Source organism: Capricornis sumatraensis, chromosome 8 (genome assembly GCF_032405125.1).
Source record: "Capricornis sumatraensis isolate serow.1 chromosome 8, serow.2, whole genome shotgun sequence".
Classification (NCBI taxonomy): Eukaryota; Metazoa; Chordata; class Mammalia; order Artiodactyla; family Bovidae; genus Capricornis; species Capricornis sumatraensis.
Window position 1 is genome coordinate 70,193,808 of NC_091076.1, and position 20,342 is coordinate 70,214,149.

At 39.5% G+C, this 20,342-nt stretch overlaps 1 protein-coding gene across 1 annotated transcript in view; it reads left to right on the forward strand.

Moving 5' to 3' along the window:
- The window catches only part of NLK (nemo like kinase), a 126,290-nt gene extending 106,876 nt beyond the window's left edge, over nucleotides 1–19,414 (forward strand). The window contains exons 7-11 of the mRNA XM_068977179.1: nucleotides 1,380–1,481; nucleotides 7,655–7,741; nucleotides 14,618–14,816; nucleotides 15,733–15,826; nucleotides 17,728–19,414. Coding sequence (XP_068833280.1) covers nucleotides 1,380–1,481; nucleotides 7,655–7,741; nucleotides 14,618–14,816; nucleotides 15,733–15,826; nucleotides 17,728–17,782 — 537 coding nt within the window. The 3' untranslated portion in view covers nucleotides 17,783–19,414. The remainder of the gene's footprint in view (nucleotides 1–1,379; nucleotides 1,482–7,654; nucleotides 7,742–14,617; nucleotides 14,817–15,732; nucleotides 15,827–17,727) is intronic.
- Nucleotides 19,415–20,342: the final 928 nt, after the last annotated feature.

Consider the following 20,342-nt stretch of genomic DNA (forward strand, 5'->3'; position numbering starts at 1 on the left):
AAGTTACAGAGGAGAATGTGAAGCAACCAGAACGGGATTCAAACACCTCATTTGCTAGAGAAATAACAAAGGTCTTGAGTTTTTCAGTCTGATGTAGCCACTGAAGGAGAACTCACATCTGTCAGGCACCGTTGTATTTTGGAGTGAGAAATCAAGATCTATAACGAAAACAGAGTCTAACTTATAAATGGAAGTATTAATAGATATTTGCTGAAGCATTTTCTCTTTGAGAAATAAATATCCTATGTGCTGTAGTATCAGCAGACTTCATTAAAATGTTTCTTATCCAAAGATCTGAGCCATTTTAATAATTTTATTTATTTTTGGCTGTGCTGGGTCTTCATTGCTGCCTGGGCTTTTTGCTAGTTTTGGCGAGCAGGGGCTTCTCTTTGGGGTGGCTTCTCTTGTTACAGAGCCCAGGCTCTAGGGCACAGATGCAACAGTTGTGGCACACAAACTTAGGTGTTTCAAGACATGTGGGATTTTCCCGAATCAGGGATAAAACCTGTGTCTCATGCATTAACAGGCAGATTCTTTTACCACTGAGCCATCAGGGAAGCCTGGATCTGACCCATTTTGGACAACTTTCTCAATATTCCCACTTGTTTTCATGAACTGCTCATTTCCTTTTGTGTTTATTAGAGGTCCAAACGTATCGCCAAATCACTTTTCCCAGAAAGCTTTTGCACAGAGATATTTAATTCTGTGCAAAACAAGCCACTTGACAAACTCCATTATCCTGGAGGGCAGTGATACTGAGGGCCACCCCATGGTTTAGTTAAGTGCAGGAAATAGTGCTTTATATTTGGAAATCCCAGAACCAGGAGAAGTATTCTCTAGGTAAGAATTTTCCATTCTGGAAGAATTAGAATGAGATGTCATTGCTAATTGGGTTAGAATAATCATAGCACTTACAGAAAATTGTTAAGGCAGTTTGCTATCTACAAGGGCTTGTTTGTGAGAAGACCGTTTTTTTGGTCTCTTTTATTGGGCCCAGCTGACTAGATGTGGCCTTACACAGTGTCACAGTTTCCTGGGCACCACAGCTTTCACCAATGTAAAAGATTGTGTATGGCATGAAGACACACAGCAGGCACATGCAGACTTAAAAATTACTGTCACCTTGGAATGCCACAGTGGCCAAAACCATTTTCTTTATTTCTGTCATATACATCCCAAGTGAACATTTTTCTGTTTTGTTTTGTTTTTTTATAGTCCACAAAGTGAAAATAGAGGCTCCTACCAGTTAATCTGGAACTTTCCTTAAGTTTTCTGCTCCCCTCCATATTTGGTCCTCATCTCTCAGGCTATGACATAAGAGTAATGAAAGGTTGTTCCCATGAGCTTACTAACCATCTGTATTTCCTGTTTGTTCATAGTTGGATTTGATCACAGATCTCTTGGGCACACCGTCACTGGAAGCAATGAGGACGGCTTGTGAAGGCGCTAAGGCACACATACTCAGGGGTCCTCATAAACAGGTGAGAGGAGTCAGGGGGGCCTTGTATTTGGTCACCATCTGTTTGGACAGAGTTTCCCTCCCACAGAATAGCGAGATGAGAATTTTTAAACAAAAACATTACATGTAGGTTTTATTAATTTTTTTTTTTTTTTAATGTCATGGCCATAGGTAAAATGTTAAAATATTTGTCAAACCCAATAGGATATAGTAATTCCCGGTGCTGTAGGAGAAAGTATTTTTGTAGCACCTTTGCTAGTAAATGACCTCTGGCTTTGGTCTCCTGGTTTTTGCCTTGTTGGGGACAAGTTACCGGGGATGGAGCCTTGACCTTCGTACCATAACCTCGTATATGTGTATCAAGCTGTCATTTCACATACTAAGCTGAAATACCCAGTATCTCTTATTCCAGCGAGGAATGTGAAGCTGTTTCTATTGCACTCTTTCCACTAACACAGAATTAGATGTGAATGTTATTAGAAAAGAAGTATGAAGAGAGATTGCCAGATTTGCACTGATCAATATTACTTGGAACCAGCCAAGTCACTGCTGAGAAAGATGAGATGGTTATTATCTCCACCCTGTTGATTGAGCAGCATTTTTTAGAAGCACTTTCCTAATCTCCTTGGGAAAACAGCTTAATGATGTGAAGAGTGAGTAAGGGGAATACTTTTCCTAGGAACAACAAACCGAGACAGAAGGGAGAAGGCTTGACTAGGGAGCCTCGGCAACTCTTCCCTGGGCCTTCACCTTGCTTGCTTTTACGATGGGCATTGAGATGATCTGATTGATCGTTAGACGATCTGGTTGATGTAATTGATAGACCAAGTGACAGACCGAGTTTGGCAGTCCTCAGATTACCTGCCAGACATTTGATCAAGGCATTGCCTTTTCTTTGGAGATCCCTGTCTATGATTCTGGTGTGAATCTGGAGCTTCCATTTTTACAGGCAAAAAAGGCAATGGGTAAAGCGTGTTATATTCTAAAACCAGCCTGAATTGTAGATTTACTACTGGAGATGGTGTTTTAAACAGCCTCCTGCTGGTTACATCTTTCTGAAATGATGTCGCTGACTTCCTTAGAAGAGCACAGTCTCAACCTAGAGGAAGGTTTATATTCAAAGAAAGATCTGACAAGATCTGTTATATTCAATTTACTGGCCAGTATCAGGGATATTAAACTAGTTTATCAATACCTGGCATATATACCTACAAAGCAGATTTTTAAAACATTTTGTTTGTATATTTGCAAGTAAATATGGGTACATGTAAAATAAAAATTGTACAGACTTAGTCATTCTCAGCTACCTCCACATCATCCTAGTCTCCTCTGGATTAATTTGAGAATATCTTTCCAGACATTTTTGTATGCATTTACATATATTTGTACAAACAGAAATATATCCTATTGTTTGTTGGGATTTTTTAAAAAATACACATATACAGAAGGAAAACCTAATTGGCTATCTTCTTAAAGTCACAGATTACTGCCTCAAATTAATATACTTGTGTTGGTTGATTAATATACATCCTTCCAGGTGGTTTATCAGTCAGGATTCTTTCCACTGAAACTCAGTTAAAGCTGACTGAAGCCAAAAAGGATACTTAACTTAGGGCTCATGTAACTGAAAAGTCTTAAGCTACCACTGGACTTTGGGCTCTGCTGGATTCAGGTAGTCAGATGATATTTCATACCAGAACTTTGCCTCTCTTCTGTTCTGTTTTCCTATATTTTGGCTTCATTTTCAGAACAGGCTTTCCCTCATGAGTTGGCCAGAATGGAGCCAACAGTCTAGGCCTACATTCTATTAGTATATCAATCCTTCAGGAAAGAGCTTTTACAACTAGATTCATAAAAATATTCAGAGGGTCTCTGATTCTGTTAGGAATGTACTTGGTCGTGAGGAATGGAAAACCTTGCTTGTGTGTTAGTCACTTAGTCGTGTCCAGCTCTGTGCGACCCCGTAGACTGTAGCCTACTAGGCTCCTCTGTCTATGGGATTCTCCAGGCAAGAATACTGGAGTGAGTTGCCATTTTCTTCTCCAGGGGATCTTCTGACCCAGGGATTGAACCTGAGTCTCCTGCATTGCAGACAGATTCCTTACCATCTGAGCTACAGGGAAATCCCAAAAACCTTGCTTATAATGGTTTAAAGAAATAGAAGTTTATTTTTTCCTCATATCAAAAAGTCCCAGAGGTAGGCAGTCTGGTGATGGCATCGCAGCTCAATTATGTCATCGAGGATCTATTTTTTTTCTTTTTTCACCTTTGGCATGTGACTTCATACTCTCTTTCCTATTGCCTCATAGTCACAAAATGACAATAGCTTGTCCACAGCCATATCCATATTCAACGCAAGAAAACGGAGCAAAGAGGGAGCACTAGCAGTATCTGTTCCTCTTCTCAGGAAAGCAAACGTTTACCCAGAAGCCTGCCTAGCAAACCTCTGCTTATGTGTTATTGTCCAGAACTGTATGGCATGTGGCCTCTCAGAAGGCAAGAAAGGCTTTTAAAAAAAAAAAGAAAAAAGTGTCTTTTCTATCCCAGTTAATAAGGGTAGAGATAAAGGATAAAAGGGTTGGGAGGGTGCGTTAGGTTAGCCAGCCATTAACTGTTCCAACCTATTTTACTGTGTACATCATCCTGGCAGCAGAGGTGGTGCTCAGGACATCATTTGATTGGCCAAGCCCTCTGCTCATCTTTGCAGTTGGGCGACCGAAATCAAGCCCCACTGAATCACTTGACCTGAGAGTGAGAAAGGGAGTTGGGTCCCTTAAGGTCAGGAAATAATGGGCAGACAAGAACACTGGTATTTTCTATATATTGACTCTTTTCTACAACTCATGACATGAGTTTGAGTAGGCTCCGGGAGTTGGTGATGGATAGGGAAGTCTGGCATGCTGCAGTCCATGGGGTCACAAAGAGTCGGATGTGACTGAACTGAACTACAACTCAAGATCTTGGATGAAGGGAATCTTAGCTGCCACGGCCCCGGAATCTCATTAAGGCAGATACTTGTTGAGGCTCTGCCGTGTTGATGAGATTGAGAAGTCTCCTACCAGCCCTTAGTCCCTTTGTTCATCTCATAAGGTTTAGAGCTTCATTTTTCCTCAGATTGTTCTCAGCTAATTGTGTCAGATAAAAGTAAAATATTTTCACTGAGGTGAAAATAGTTCCATCTCCTGTCAGGGACTTTATCTTCCAGTTAAGAGAATCAGAGTACTCTAGAGAGTTCACGCAGTTCAGACTTCTTATTTTTCAGATGGGGGTTTCTTTTGTATAACCCCAAAGTGCTTACTGTAGTGCACGTGCACGGTGCAGTTCAGTTCATGCTGCCGACTGATGAGCGCGGCTTCTCTGCTGCCAGGTAAAGACTTTCAGGAATCTCCAACAGGCCTTGCACAGCCTGGCTGACTGCTGCAGTGACCACAGTCTGAAGTTGGCTCTTGATAACTGGCGTCTATCACCTAGGGCCTCTTGCTCGAGCCAGAGGCTAATCCTTGCTTCATTTCACTGGCAATTACTCATAGTCGTTACTGGAGCACTCTTCATAACCCTTCCTGTGCTCGTGACTCGGCACGGCACCCGCTCACTCCTACATGGCCTGAGTGACTTATAAACCTGAAGAACAACAGAAAATAGACCCATATATAATGGATCCATATATTTCAGAGGGAGAAAAGTAATGTGTGTGAGTATTGGGGGAGTTGGCAGAACCTTTTTCCAAAGGAAAGGCTTAAGGCATATTTCTAAGCATTCTGGGCTTCCTCATGGTTCAGCAGTAAAGAATCCGCCCACAATGCAGGAGATGCAGGTCGAGAAGATCCTCTAGAGCAGGGCATGCCCACCCACTCCAGTATTCTTGCCTGGAGAATCCCATGGACAGAGGAGCCTGTTGGGCTACACTCCATGGGGTTGCAAAGAGTTGGACATGACTGAAGCAACTAAGCAGCAGCAGCTGAACTTCTACTTTTTCTTATTCAAATTGATTCTGTGGCACTTGAGGAGAAATATACGCTTCTTAGCATTGGCTCCGCAGAGTGCAGAAAAAAAAGGAAATGCAGCATTTGTAGTATTGCATCTTTCCTGTGGAGCCAAGGCTAAGTTATTGATAGTTATCGTTTGGGAAAGGTCCTGGCATGACTGAACTGACTCTTCTTTTTCTCTGGGCCTCTTTTTAACATCCATTTATAAACACAGAAAAGGAGAAAGCATACCAAATTATTGTTAAGGCTGAAATGAAACTTAGGGTTATTTTTAATGTATCTGTTGGGGTGTACTTCTATAAAGAAAAGTAATACTGGGGGGAGGGTGGATTTGTAATATTTCAGGTAGCCTTAAACATCCACTCTTGGTTTTCACAAATTCCCCATCCCGTATCCATTTGTCCTCCGGTCATGAATTTTACTTTCTAATTTATCTTAGATCCTCTGTTCAGTGGCCTCTAGAACTGCTTGTTCATGTTTTCCTTGCCCACCAGAGAGGTGTTAATCATCTCTGTTGTCTCAGCATCTAGCCCAGGACCTGGCACTTCGTGGATGTCAGGATTAGCAGCGATGTTGGTAGGTAGGCAGGTCTGTACTGGAGTAGTCTAATGGGTGAGAGAGCCAAAGCAAGTCACTTAACTGAGTCTAGTGATGGCAGAGTTAGAATTTGAAGCCACATTTTCTAGTACTTATTCCAGTATTTAGTATTCCCTTCCTTAAGCTATAACCTGCCTCCACCACAAAAATGGAATGAGGGGTAGATTCACTTTGAGAGTGGAAAGAAAAGAATTACTTATGGGAAGACATTTTGGTCAGTAAAAACTGACTGGAATTTGGCTGTCAGCCTACATAAATCAGTGAAAAAGAGGACAACTATTCAGTTAAACCAAGAATCAGAGTCTTTCAAGATTATCAAATGACTTCATTTTATACAATAAAAAAATTCTTATAGAAAATATGTGTAAGTTAAATCATAGGTTAAAACCTTTTCCCTACACTCTCCACAATCCCCCCTCCTTCTCTTGACTAAAACAAATAATTTTAGAGCTGCCATAGGCTTGCATATTTACTCCTTGGTAAATGCACCCAGGAGCAGTAAACTGGTCTACAAATATCTGAATGCCAACTATATATGAGTTCTGTGAGCATAGTGCTTTTTATCTGTAGTAAGCCTATCAAGTATTGTACAGTTAGAGCAAAACTTCAGAGATTGTTTAGTCCAGCCTCCTCTTTTTAGGGAACTGAGATTCAGACATGTTGATCTAGTTAGTGAAGTAGAACTCCCATCTCCTTTTATCTCCTGTTAACTCATGATCCTAAAGAAAACATCTGTAAGGTGAATAATTACCCCCTGATGATTCTGAGGTGTCTTCTTGTTCTTGTTGGATTTTCCTATACAGTTTAACTGTTGCAAGGAGGCAGATACATAGAATGCTTGATGCTAGTAGTTGTCATAGCAGGATTCTAAGGCTGTGGTCAAGATACAAGGGGACCTCTCAGTGTTACTTGAGTGAGAGAGCAGTGACACCATTCATCTGCCAAGCAGCAAAATAACAGCTTTATAAGCTCTGTGGCTTCCAGGCTCATTAGAATCATCTCCCTGCCTCAGTGCCAAAGGGTTAGATATGGGTGTGTGGATATGCCTGCCACTTATTAATACAAAAGACAATTATTGAGTGAGTAATCAGTGCTAAAGGCAGTATGGCTGGAACCAGCAAAAGCAGTGTCATGCTTTCTTGGAAGACTGTGTAAATTCCTGAGTGTCCTAAAGCTCCTTCAGCGTTTAGGCAACTTTATGGTAATGTTGACATAAGACATCGTTCACATGCTTACTTGCACAGTTTACTTGCAAGTGGCTGAGGCTGTAAATCTTTTCTCCCATCCCTTGGCATGTTTGGTCTTCCCTTGCCAAAGCATGTATAATATAAGGCTAATAGGGGTTTCGTATTTGCAGGATTACCTTTCAGTTTTCATAGGCTCTTTTGTGCTCTGACCTTCAATGGGTAATCATGCAATATAAAATATGCACTGAAAGTCAGTTGTTGCTTTTGAAGACTGGTTAATGAGGGGAATACTCATCTCCTTTGAGTTGAGATTTCTCTGCACACATCTTTAGAGCTGGGTACTTAACTTGTCATAAATTGGCTGTATTCCACATCTACTTACACAAAGACTCGCTCACATATTTGAATTCTTTATTTTTTTGCAGCCATCTCTTCCTGTACTTTATACCCTGTCTAGCCAGGCTACACATGAAGCTGTTCATCTCCTTTGTAGGATGTTGGTCTTTGATCCAGTAAGTAGTGTTTGTTTTTATGTTATTTTAATGAATTAAAAATGTGTTCTAAGAAAAATATCCTGGCTTTGAATAGATAGGCAATGTAAATAATGACTTTTTAAAAGATAACTCATGTAATTGGGGCCTGAAGTTTATCATGCTCCCCCATCACAAAGAAGTTCGAGTAGTAACACATAATACTACGTGAAGAGAGATAAGGAAGGGCATCATCCTTATTTATCTCAATATTTGTAAAAGGAGTTTGACACCAGGCTAAATTAGGGGAAATTTTTTTAACATTATTTGAAAAAAAGTCTGCCCATTGTATTGCATAAGGAATTATTTACTCTGGGTTTTCAGTTCAGTCGCTCAGTTGTGTCCAGTTCTTTGCAACCCTGTGGACAGCATGCCAGGCTTCCCTGTCCTTCACCAACTCCCGGAGCTTGCTCAAACTCATGTCCTTCGAGTTGGTGATGCCATCCAGTCATCTTATCCTCTGTCATCCCCTTCTCCTCCTGCCTTCAGTCTTTCCCAGCATCAGGGTCTTTTCCAATGAGTCAGTTCTTTGCATCAGGAGGCCAACATATTGAAGCTTCAGCTTCAGCATCAGTCCTTCCAGTGAATATTCAGGGCCAATTTTCTTTAGGATGGACTGGTTGGATCTCCTTGCAGTCCCAGGGACTCTCAAGAGTCTTCTCCAACACCACAGTTCAAAAGCATCAATTCTTTGGCACTCAGCTTTCTTTATGGTCCAGCTCTCACTTCCATACATGACTACTGGAAAAACCATAGCTTTGACTAGACAGACCTTTGTTGGTAAAGTAGTATCTCTGCATTTGAATATGCTGTCTAGGTTTATCATAACATTTCAAATGGTGGCTTTTCTAAATGCCATTTCTAGACTTGACTCCTCTGGGGCAAAGTTCAGTTATTCATTTATTCATTCATCTGAAGAATATTTATCACATCTGTGCCAGTAACTATTGTCAAAGAAGAATTTTTTTAATGAAAGCATTTAGAAAATTTTACTTACCAAGAGTACATGGAAGTCACCAAATACAAAAGACAACAGATATTTAAAGGGAAAAAATACCCACAAAATTACCAGTTAGGTTTACACTGGTTTGTTCACAGTGAGAAACAGCAACTTTGTCACCTGATTATTAAATCTGCAAAGGTTAGAACAAAGATTAGGGATAAAAATGATTTGTTAGGGAGTCCAGGTCTGTAGGAAACAGGGTTTTTTTTATTTGAGGGACCAGAATGCTAGCAAGGTCATGCTCAAAATCCTCCAAGCCAGGCTTCAATAGTATGTGAACCGAGAACTTCCAGATGTTCAAGCTGGATTTAGAAAAGGCAGAGGAACCAGAGCTCAAATTGCCAGCTTCTGTTGGATCATAGAAGAAGCATGAGAATTCCAAAAAAACATCTACTTTGCTTCACTGACTACACTAAAGCCTTTGACTGTGTGGATCACAACAAACTGGAAAATTCTTCAAGTGATGAGAATAGCAGACCACCTGACCTGCCTTCTGAGAAACCTGTATGCAGGCCAAGAAGCATCAGTTAGAACTGGACATGGGACAGCAGACTGGTTCCAGATTGGGAAAGGAGGACATAAAGGCTGTATATTGTCACCCTGCTTATTTAATTTACATGCAGAGTACGTCATGCAAAATGCTGGACTGGATGAAGCACAAGCTGGAATCAAGATTGCTGGGAGAAATATCAACAGCCTCAGATATGCAGATGACATGACCCTTACAGCAGAAAGTGAAGAGAAACTAAAAGAGCCTCTTGATGAGGGTGAAAGAGGAGGAGAGTGAAAAAGCTGCCTCAAAACTCAACATTCAAAAAACAAAGATCATGGCATCTGGTCCCATCACTTCATGGCAAATACATGGGGAAACAATGGAAACAGTAAAAGACTTTTATTTTCTTGGGCTCCAAAATCACTGCAGATGGTGACTGGAGCCATGAAATTGAAAGATCCTTACTCCTTGGAAGGAAAGCTAAGACAGACGTGGACAGTGTACTAAAAGGCAGAGACATCATTTTACCAACAAAGGTCTGTCTTAGTCAAAGCTATGTGTTTTCCAGTAGTCATGAATGGATTTAAGAGTTGGTCCATAAAGAAGGCTGAGCACCAGAGAACTGATACCTTTGATCCATGGCGTTGGAGAAGACTCTTGAGAGTCCCTTGGACTGCAAGGAAATCCAACCAGTCCATCCTAAAGGAAATCAATCCTGAATAATTATTGAAGGACTGATGCTGAAACTCCCAATACTTGGGCCACCTGATGTGAAGAACTGACTCATTGGAAAAGACCCTGATGCTGGGGAAGATTGAAGGCAGGAGGAGATGGGGACAACAGAGGATGAGATGGTTGGATAGCATCCCCAATTCAATAGGCATGAATTTGAGCAAATTCTGGGAGATGGTGAAGGACAGGGAAGCCTGGCGTGCTGCAGTCCATGTGGTCGCAGAGAGTCAGGCACAACTAAGTGGCTGAACAAGAAGCAATCAGAGTGATCAAGTTATTTCTATCACATCTCCTGGTACAAAGTGGATGTTTTGTCTGGTGTTTTCCTTTTGTTTGTTTACTTTGGTATATGAGGTTCTTAGTGATCAGGGAGCAAGACAAAGTGGCAGTTCTTTTGCACAGTCCCTCCTTGCGGTCAAGTTCCTGCCATTAAGGACAGTTTCAGCCACATAACTTGCTGAATGAGCTGGTGATTTAGTGTCATTAGTTTGATATTTTATTTGGCAAGTTTATCTGTATAGCTTTCACAGGAGATTTTGATCAATACATAAAGCCTTTTTGTATGGTTAACAAAACAAGAGGCACATGAATTTCAGCTTTCAAAGGTAATTTCTGTCTGCCCATAGAGGATTTTCTAAAGGCCCTGAGGTTAAATTTATTTGTCAAGCATACGTTACTCTCTTTATTAGTTCTACTTAGATTAGGAATGAGGAACCATGTAATTCACCTGTCCCAGGTTTTACCTGCAGTTCTTGTAGCTGTAAGGTATCCTCTTTCTCTGAGTTCCCACGTTTATTAATGACCATGACCTGCTGAGAACTCATAGTCTTTACAGCTCTAGGGCCCTTTCCCTAAGCCACAGAGTGGATGCCACGCTCATCTCCCCAGAGGCCTTTCGGATATCAGTTCTGCATGTGAAATGTAGTCCTTATTCTTCAACAGTGGGATTGTCACACTTAATTAAATGAAACTTCTGGTGTGGTCATAGTTACAAATTAGATTTATGTACAAAAAGGAGGTTTGATTTATCTAGTAAGGAGGATAGGGTCTTACTGAATTTAGTTTATGAATGATTTATTAGGGATTCTTTTCTTTCTAGTTACAAGAGCTCTGTATCCAGCTTAAAGAATGTTTCATTCTGATTTTGTCCTGTTAAATTTGAGAGTTAATGATACATTAGAAAGAAATGAGATTTTTTTTTAAGCCATTAAAATAGAACATTAGCCATAATTAAATAAGTTTATTTAATCCATTTAGTCTGAAGTAGTTAATTCTTATTTTGTTGATCTTGGGTTAAGCAGTCTATTACCTCGCGTCTGCTCCTTGTGGCTGTCTGTAGTGATGATAAGCAGCTGTAACCATGAGTTTGAATCCCAGAGACCACAGTCAGGAGTACCTGATCACATTTCTTTACAGAGATCTTTGTGATGGTTCATATGGAAGACTCTAACTCCTAATCTAGGCAAATATAAGGAAAAAGCAGAAACAACCAGGGGATGATGAGATGAAAAGGGGCTGGTTCTTTTATTATAATAATACCAACAATACTGAAAAGGATGGAGTACAATAAATAACTTTAAAAGATGTGATTAACTATCACCTCAAAATAGTGAAGACATTAAACAAATCTCCAGAGACCTTAATTTATCTAAAGACAACAAACCGTTATAAGCAATATTTTAAAAGTACAACAATAATTATTAGGAATTTAGACAAGTATTCACTTTTTTCTCTTGATGAACAAAAGCATATCTCTTATCTTAATACACACATCTTTCTTTCATCACACATTTCTTTTACGCTTTTTAAATACATATGTACTTTAATGCAAAGGTATTTGCCATCTTTTTTTTTAACTGTTTGTTGATGGCTGCTAAATAATATATTAATTAAGAGCCTGTGTTTATTAAAATTATGTTGCCCATATATCCAAGACTACATATTAATTCAATATTAGTAAGGTCTTAATGTTAACTAAGAATTAGGAGTTTACATTTTAAGTTGACTCATTAAGTCTTTAGAATTTTTAGCATACAAAAAACTAATTTCTTTTTAGAAACACATTACCTATTATAATTTATCTAATTTAGTTGAACACATAATTTTTCCAGTAGGAAAAAAATTCAAAATGATTAGGCTTTTTATGAAGGAAAAAAACCTAAAATTTATATAAACCAGAATATAGTATTAGCATTATTTGTACATGACTGTAAAATCAGAAAGAAAACAGGTGGGTGTTTTTAAATTTTTATTAACTATTAACTCATACTGATTTGTCCAAAGAGTCATCTTGTATACAATTATTAAAACTTTTTAAGTTGTTTATGAGAAGTATTTTGCTTACTCTGTGGTCTAGGAATTAAGTAATAGTATTATTTTAACTCACAAAGCTTTTTTAATCTTTGAGTTACAACTTGAGCAAGAAAAAATTTATGAAGAGCCAAAATACTTCATTCATAGGGAAGAATAATGTTTTTATATCTTTCCATTTCTTTTTATAGTCTTAAACATGTTGTTATTGTTTCTAAACGCCAGTTGCAATAGGAGTTTGCTTCATTTGATTTTAAGAGATCTCATAATATGATGTATTAACTCCTCTCAGAAGTATACAAAGTATATCCATTTATATTTGTAAAATGGAAAATTTTATCACTCTTATTCAAAATTTAGAAGAGCCAATTTTGATAAAGCAACAGAATCTCATAAAAACAAGTATCCATACCTATTACAGATGTTGATCAAGAAACAAGATGTAATTATGACAGAGGACATAATTATGTAACACCAGATACTTCAAAAAGAACATCACTATTAAATCTGAGATGTTTTGTGATTTTTTTTTTTCACTTCAAAGAGACTTTAATTTGTTCAGAGAAATGAAAATTGATCACTGCGTGCTAGGGATTTGATTTACTTTTTGTTCAAAGGCTTTTCTTTTGTAAAGCCTCTGAGACACTTCAGAGGACCCAGGCCTAGTACACACAGAACATACAACATACAGAACGCCATCCATAGTTAGGAAAACACCAGAATCTCTCCAGGCATGCATCTGAAATGTTAGGAAATACCAGAATCCCCAGACAGACAAGACTAACAGTGAAACCAGATTCCATCTGCTGGTTCACAGCTGACAGGGACCCAGTTTCTGACATCTACCACCTGACAGAAATGACTTACTGGTTGTATGATAAAACCCAGATTCAGTCACTGCTGCTACCAGTTTGGACATGATCAGCCATGCTCACTCAGAAACAGAAATAGACTTGGCCAGTAACCAGTGAGCAAAAGCCAAAGAGCTCTCGACCCTGCACGTGAGCCTGGCTGGAGATGCTGTGGCCTCAGAAGGGTCCAGAACCAGGCAAGGTGCACTGTCCTGTATTTTTTGGTTCTGACAGTAGACCTTGATCCCAGTAGAGCCTCTGGGAATAGTTGGACTCATTTAGGAAAAAGAAAAGGTTTAGTTGCTAAGCATGTTAGTGTGTCAGACTTCAGAAACGCTGTCACCAAATAAAGCACAAGAAGCAGCAAAAGGAACAAAACTGGGTTGTAAAGTTCACGTTCAACTCTTCTTGGTAGGTCAACAGCCGATTTCTCTTGTTGTTGTATCCCAAAAGGTCATGACATGGCTTTTTAATATTAGCATAGCAAAAAATCAGAGATAATGTGTTTTTCTAGGCAATCCAGGTTTAGGGAAATACTTAACATTCCATCATTTGAGGGACCAGAATCAGTTGGAGGATCCAGTTATTTGGGGTTTGAATGCAAATGGTTTTCTCTTTTTTAGTCGTGTTATGTGAAGTGCTGGCAGACTGGAAGCAGGGCAAAGGGTCAGTTTGTGTTCTCCTCTCTACTACTGAGTCATCCTTAAATCCTTTAAAATCCACTTTGTCTCAGTAGTACTGACATATCCACTGAGCTACAAGAAGGGACAGCTTTATTCTTTTTTCATGGAGAAGCAAGTTTAAAAGTTTATGGTGTATGTAACTGGAAACTAGTACACTCAGTATTCTGATCTGAAGTGCCAGAAAACCCCAGGCTGCTGATACTCACACTGGGATGGATATCAAAACATGGCATGCAGGCTATTAGCTGCTGCCTAACCCCAGCAGCTTTCAGTCAGGCTTTTGCTCAAGTTGATTTGGTGTCCAGGAGGATAAAAGTTTCAAGCAGCTTTGTAAAATTGCCACCATGTTCACATCTAAGTGCTGAAACATATTTAGAAAATACAACTGTTACTTAAAATGTAAATGTATCCCTTCCAAAGCATTGCATATTTAAATGTCATGATATTTATCATTTTTGACCCCGCACACATCCATTTCAAGGTAGGAAACTTTTCAGGATTTTAGCAGAAAGTCATTTCTAAGTGCTTCCTGGCAGCGTGTGGTGGTTTATACCAGTAGCTTCTTGTCTTATGTCAAAAACTGCCTTTACTGCTATATTACCTGCCTCTAAATTCAATTATCCTCTTACCCTCAACCATCTGCAGTCACTCCTCTATGCAGGATGTACCGCACGTAAATTAAGTGTAAAGTTGTATAAAGCAGCCACTGTGGCTCATGAAAGATCCTGTATGGACAGTTCTGTTTATCTGTAGTGTTGATGTGCTGGTCTCTCAATTTGATTTCAGTCCAAAAGAATATCCGCTAAGGATGCCTTAGCCCACCCCTACCTAGATGAAGGGCGACTACGATATCACACGTGTATGTGTAAATGTTGCTTTTCCACCTCTACTGGAAGAGTTTATACCAGTGACTTTGAGCCCGTCACCAACCCCAAATTTGATGACACTTTTGAGAAGAACCTCAGTTCTGTTCGACAGGTTAAAGGTGAGTGTGTTTTTTGGCTTTCTGCCAGGTGGGATGACTCTAACATTTTCTGTTATGTGACTGTGGAAAGCTGAGGTCTGGATGGTGATCAAAGCTCCTTTATATGTTTATTTTTAAAAACTTGCATATAGCCGTTTGTCCAGAGTATATAAGCCAAGAAAGCTATGTGTGTTATAAAAACATTGATTTTATATCCAAGGGAAGGTCTGGCAGAGGAATGAACATTTTGTTCTTGTTTTTAGAGCTGACTTACTGTGACTCAATATATTTAATATGTATTCACTCAGTGTGATTGCATGGAATGAAACATATTGCACTTTTTTATATAACATGCAAAGCTTTAAAAAGAATAAACAGCCACTGAGGGAATCATTCCTTAGATGATGACAAGAAGAGGATTTCTGATAGTTAGTCATAAAATATCCTGACACAATCTCCTCTTGGGTTGGGGGTTAATGACATCCAAAATTTTGAGTGATTTTAAGTGTCTGCTCTAGGACATCTTAGAAAAGGATTGTCCCCAAAGTGACCAGCCTGAAACTATGTACCTAAATACCAACTCAGGTTTTTTAAGTGATTTTCAAAAAGGCAATAATTACCAGCAGTTTAGAAGAGCTCATGTATAATGCCAACCCGGTAGAGGCACTCTCAAATTTATACACTATTTTACACCTCCCACGGGTGGGATTTCCAGCCCCTGTAATGCCACTTTGGGAGGGTTGGCCTGCATTTAGCAGCACCTGTCGTCTTGGTTTCAGGAAAGTTCCATTGAATTCTGCCTGAGATGACGTGTGTGCTTGGTTTAACTAAAGCACTAGGAAATGCCGTTCAGATGCTGACTAGAGTTAAGCCAAGAATCCACTGCTCCCAGGCCTGCAAATTGGCATGGGTTGTATGATGTTTGTTTTCTCCACAGAAATCATTCACCAGTTCATTTTGGAACAGCAGAAAGGAAACCGAGTGCCTCTCTGCATCAACCCTCAGTCCGCTGCTTTTAAGAGCTTTATTAGGTAACTGTGTAACTCGAACTTCCTTGTTAGAATTGAAAGGATGCCACTGTGAGTTTATTATTCAGCGTATTTGTTTTATTTAGATTAGATAACATGAATAAAAGGTCCAACAGAAAGTTTCTGAGTTTTGGCTTTACTCAAAAGCACATGTAAAACGTGAACATGCGTTTCCAGTCTCACTTCAGTTCAATGTGGTTGCCTTGGCAGTTTTTCCCAGATGACAATTATGCTGCCTGATCAAGTGCGTGGGGATCGTCCTTCTGCAGCAGCCACTGTCCTGGAGTTGGACGTGGTCACCTCAGTTCCCACTACCAGCCCCACCACCTTAATGATAACTGCAAGCAAGAAAATCATATTTTATAGGTGGACTGCTGATATATCCTCTTTAGGAAAGAAGCCAACAGTCTGATTGACTCAAGAGCTATAAGCCTCCTCTAGAACCTAGCAAGCCTCATGCTCTGTTTGTCCTTTCCTTCTTCATTTCTTTTCCCTGACTCCTTGTATCAATCATGGTCCAACAGGAGAAAGAAGCCCACCTAGTAATACGAACAGGGAAAATTTAATAACAAGCATTAACTAGGAAAAGATGGCAAACCACTCCAAGGCCTGGAAGAGGATGCTGAGGAGTCCAAAGTAGCAAATGCAGAAAAGCAAGCACTCCCTCTGGACCAAGGGAGAGTGAACAGAGAGAAACCGAGAACTCGGAGGAAGCCCCTCCACCCCAGGCTAATAAGATTTGTACCTCTTTGGAGAGTAGCTAGCTGCCACAGAAACACAGCATGGAGGGTGGTGAAGAAGCTTTTCAAAAGGGGTGGGCTGAGTTGGTGCATCCCAGAGCCTGCTGGGAGCAGAGAAAGTTTGGGTAGACCGAAGGCCCCCCCTGCCCCCCAGAAAAAAGGCACACCAGAACCTGGAAGGAAAGCAGCTTCCTAACGCCGTGGCCTTGCAGCGCCCCTTGAGCGCCCTCTGTTGACAAAGGCTCACATCAGGCCGGGCGGCAAAGGAAAAAGGTGCACAGGTCTGGCTGGAGTATCACAGAGCAGAGTGTAGGGGGTCTTTGACCTGAGAGGCCATGCTCTTCCTGCCCTTCTCCCACTCCTTTTTCCCCTCCTCCTCGCTTCTCTTTCCCTTCCCCTCACACTACCTCCTTTTAAGTGGCCTGGATATAGTGTTGAAGGGGATTGAATTTACTGAACCAAGGTCAAGAATTCTTTAGTCATCTTTCATTCCTTCCATGTATGTTTCCATAGAAAGAAGGAATGAAGTTGCATTTTTACTTCTCTATGGTTTTAAATTTGTTTTAAATTTTTCCCTAAGAGTCAGTGACCCAGTCAGTCAGGTGTTTTAATGCCTTTCAGGTGCAAGTTATTCATTATCCTGGGCCCCAAGGAAGCAGGGTGACACCAGCTGCCTCGAGGCTGTAATCTTAGTTGGCAACATTAGACAGACCTGTGAAATAACCGACAAAACAGATCTGTGGATAACAAGTGCTAAATGATTATCAATTAAAATTTGATAAAAGAATGCTTATGAGGCTCATTCAAAATAGGTCCCCACTTAAAATCACCTTATTTTGAGAAGCTACTTTTAAATGGATAATTCTGTATCCTTTAATATTATTTTCCCAGTTGATTATAGGTATTATTATTTATAATAGCTTCCATTCGTATTATGAAGTAGGCACCGTGGAAAGCACTGTACACAGACTCATTTATTCACCCCCATATCCTCTGGAGGTGGATAGATAGATGCACCGTTAGAGAAGTGAAACAGGTAAAACTCCAGGAATGGACTTGACCCTTTGTTTGTCTGTTTTTAGAGGAAGAGGGGGAAACAGGCAGCGATGAACTGCCCTTTTGTGGTGCTCACAGCCGGCTCACCATGTCTCTGTTCTCTTCCAGTTCCACTGTTGCTCAGCCGTCTGAGATGCCCCCATCTCCTCTGGTGTGGGAGTGACGGTGGAAGATAATGTACTACTGAAGATGTTATGTAGCTCTCCACTGGAGTCTGGGATTTGCAATTCTGGAGGTTAATCATGCTTGTACTGTAATTTTACTAATGAAGTTTTAAATTAACAACCACTACTTGTATGATAGGAATAATATTTAGAAATGTTACTAGACTTTTAATCTTGTAAAGTGGTTGTGCTTTTAGAAAAAATATTTTACCCAGAGTTGCACATGTTTTATGAATTTAGTGCAGCTGTTATGGCTCACCTCAGAACAAAAGAGAATTGAACCAAATTTGGGAGTTTGGGGTTTTTGTGTTGTTTTTTTTTTTTAAAATATGAAGTGAGATTGTTCACACACACACGCAAAGGACAGTCATACATTTTGATATTTGAGCCATTCCTGAAAATTTGGGGTTTTCTAAAACAAAAGAATCTAGAAACCTTGCCTGCGACCAATCATGGAGCCACGTGAGCTGATCGTGGCTGCACCTGGGGGGTGGGGGAGGGGGGCATGCCACCTAATGATCAAGCCCTATAATTAGCTTCTCATTAGAGCCGTGACGGTGATGTGTGCTGTCTAAAATCCAATGTTGTGGGTAGAGAGAATGAGTTTGTGACTAGGAGAGACTAAACTTTTGTTTTCCTTACCCAATATAAATATATATATATATATTTAATCTATTTTTATTAGAAGTTTTTCTGCTCTTTCTTACATAAAAGAATCCCCAAGCATGCATCTTTCATGTGTGTAAATAATTCATTTCTGGGCTAATTTCAAAAGAATCCCAACATTGCTGTATAGAGAGAGAACTAGCTTGCACATTTTAGGTCTGTGAAATTTTGTGAGACTTTTCCTGCACTGGACAGTAAAAAAAAATAAAGATAAAAACAAATTTAAAAAAAAATTTTAAGCCACAAAAAAAGGCACATAGGGAATTATGTCAAATGTGTTTGTGTCCTTAGGCAAAGCTGTGGGAGTCTTGAAATGTCACAGTAGTAAATAACTTATTACTTTTTGACAAACTCTTTTTTCTGTTGGAACACTGAATTCTTCTGTGCATATGTATATATGAATACAAATTGAAGGCCTCTACCTCCTGGAGTTATACAACTTGGCTTGTTTACCTCCACATGCTGATGATGACTATTTTTTTTTTTAAGTTCAATGTGGAGACTTGAAACTTGAATGTCCCTTCCAACTTTTATATTAAAAATAAAAAGACAAGAAAATTGAAGATCGTTTTTCACCTGTACAAGGAATACTAATGGATCGTCTTAAAATTGGTCTAGGAAAAACCTTGGTGTGTGTTATGGACAATTAACTGTTAAAGTTATTGTAAGTTATCTGTATTTAGCAGAGTATTTTCATCTTGAGTGATCTGAGCTGAATTTGAAGACTATTAATAAGTTATGTTTGGAAGTTTTAACTTCAATGAAGTAATTATTTGCTGTGAAAGAAACAAACATTGAATTACTAAACAAAGATGGTGCAATATCTTTGTTTTCTTTTTACGAGGCTCCTGAGAATCAACCCAACTGAAGCATTTCAATTCACTTGAATGAGAAACGTGTTTAGTATCAAAAGAGCCCAAGAAGACACTGGTGTGAAAGGTACAATCTCAGAGGTTGGTCAATTACCGTGGCACACTTACTGGTCACTTTGTACAATGTAGATTTGAAGTACAGTGGTGAAAACATTAAATGTGACATTTGAAAAAGATGTGTCAGCCGTTTTATTTCCTTTATTTTCTCTTCAGTATAACTTGCAGCCTGCATTTGCAAAGTTTTGAGATATTACCTATTTATATTTCCATTTCAATTTTTGAGGAAATTAGTTGTGGAGTTTTTTTTTTTAACCTTCTCAGAGACTTTAGATTGCCAAAAACATAACTGAAAACTTAACTGATTTCAGAGATACTATTTATATGTAATTTGAACCTTAGAGTCAATCTAACCCAGTGGTTTTCGAACTTTTCTTAATCCTATTTTCTTGTGAAATCAAACTCCAATATAGTAGAGTCCATTATATTAAACAAACAAAAGTGGACTGCTCCAAAGCAGCAGAATGCTCAGGGGGCTTAACCTCTCCCTCCACTTCCTTTCTGCCTCCTGTCCCTGGCATCCCAGCAGTACTTCTGGCTAAAGAAGAAGTCCCAGCTGGGTGGTGATGTGATCAAGACTGAATGCCAGACTGCCTGTCTGGTACCAGCCTATGGTGTTAGACTGCCTAACTTCAGAATACTTTCCCTGAGGCTGGATAAGGCAAGAATACGCTTGGGGTTGTAGATACCATGTGTACTTCTTCATAGGTAAGTATTAGAGAAAACTTGTTTGAGCTATTCCCACTAAAACCTGTTCATCTAACCAGGGGGGTTGTGCCTTATTCTTTAATTTAAAATTGTCGGTAATTGCAAAAATGTGCAGTGTGTACAGCCAGTAGTCAGTATGGACAGAAAGTCAGGGTTGGAAGCAGCTGCAGTTTGTTTGCAATTTAAGTTATAAGAACTTGGAATATGAAGATAATCTCTTGAGCTAGCTCATAAGATTTGGATTTTTTTTTCTGTA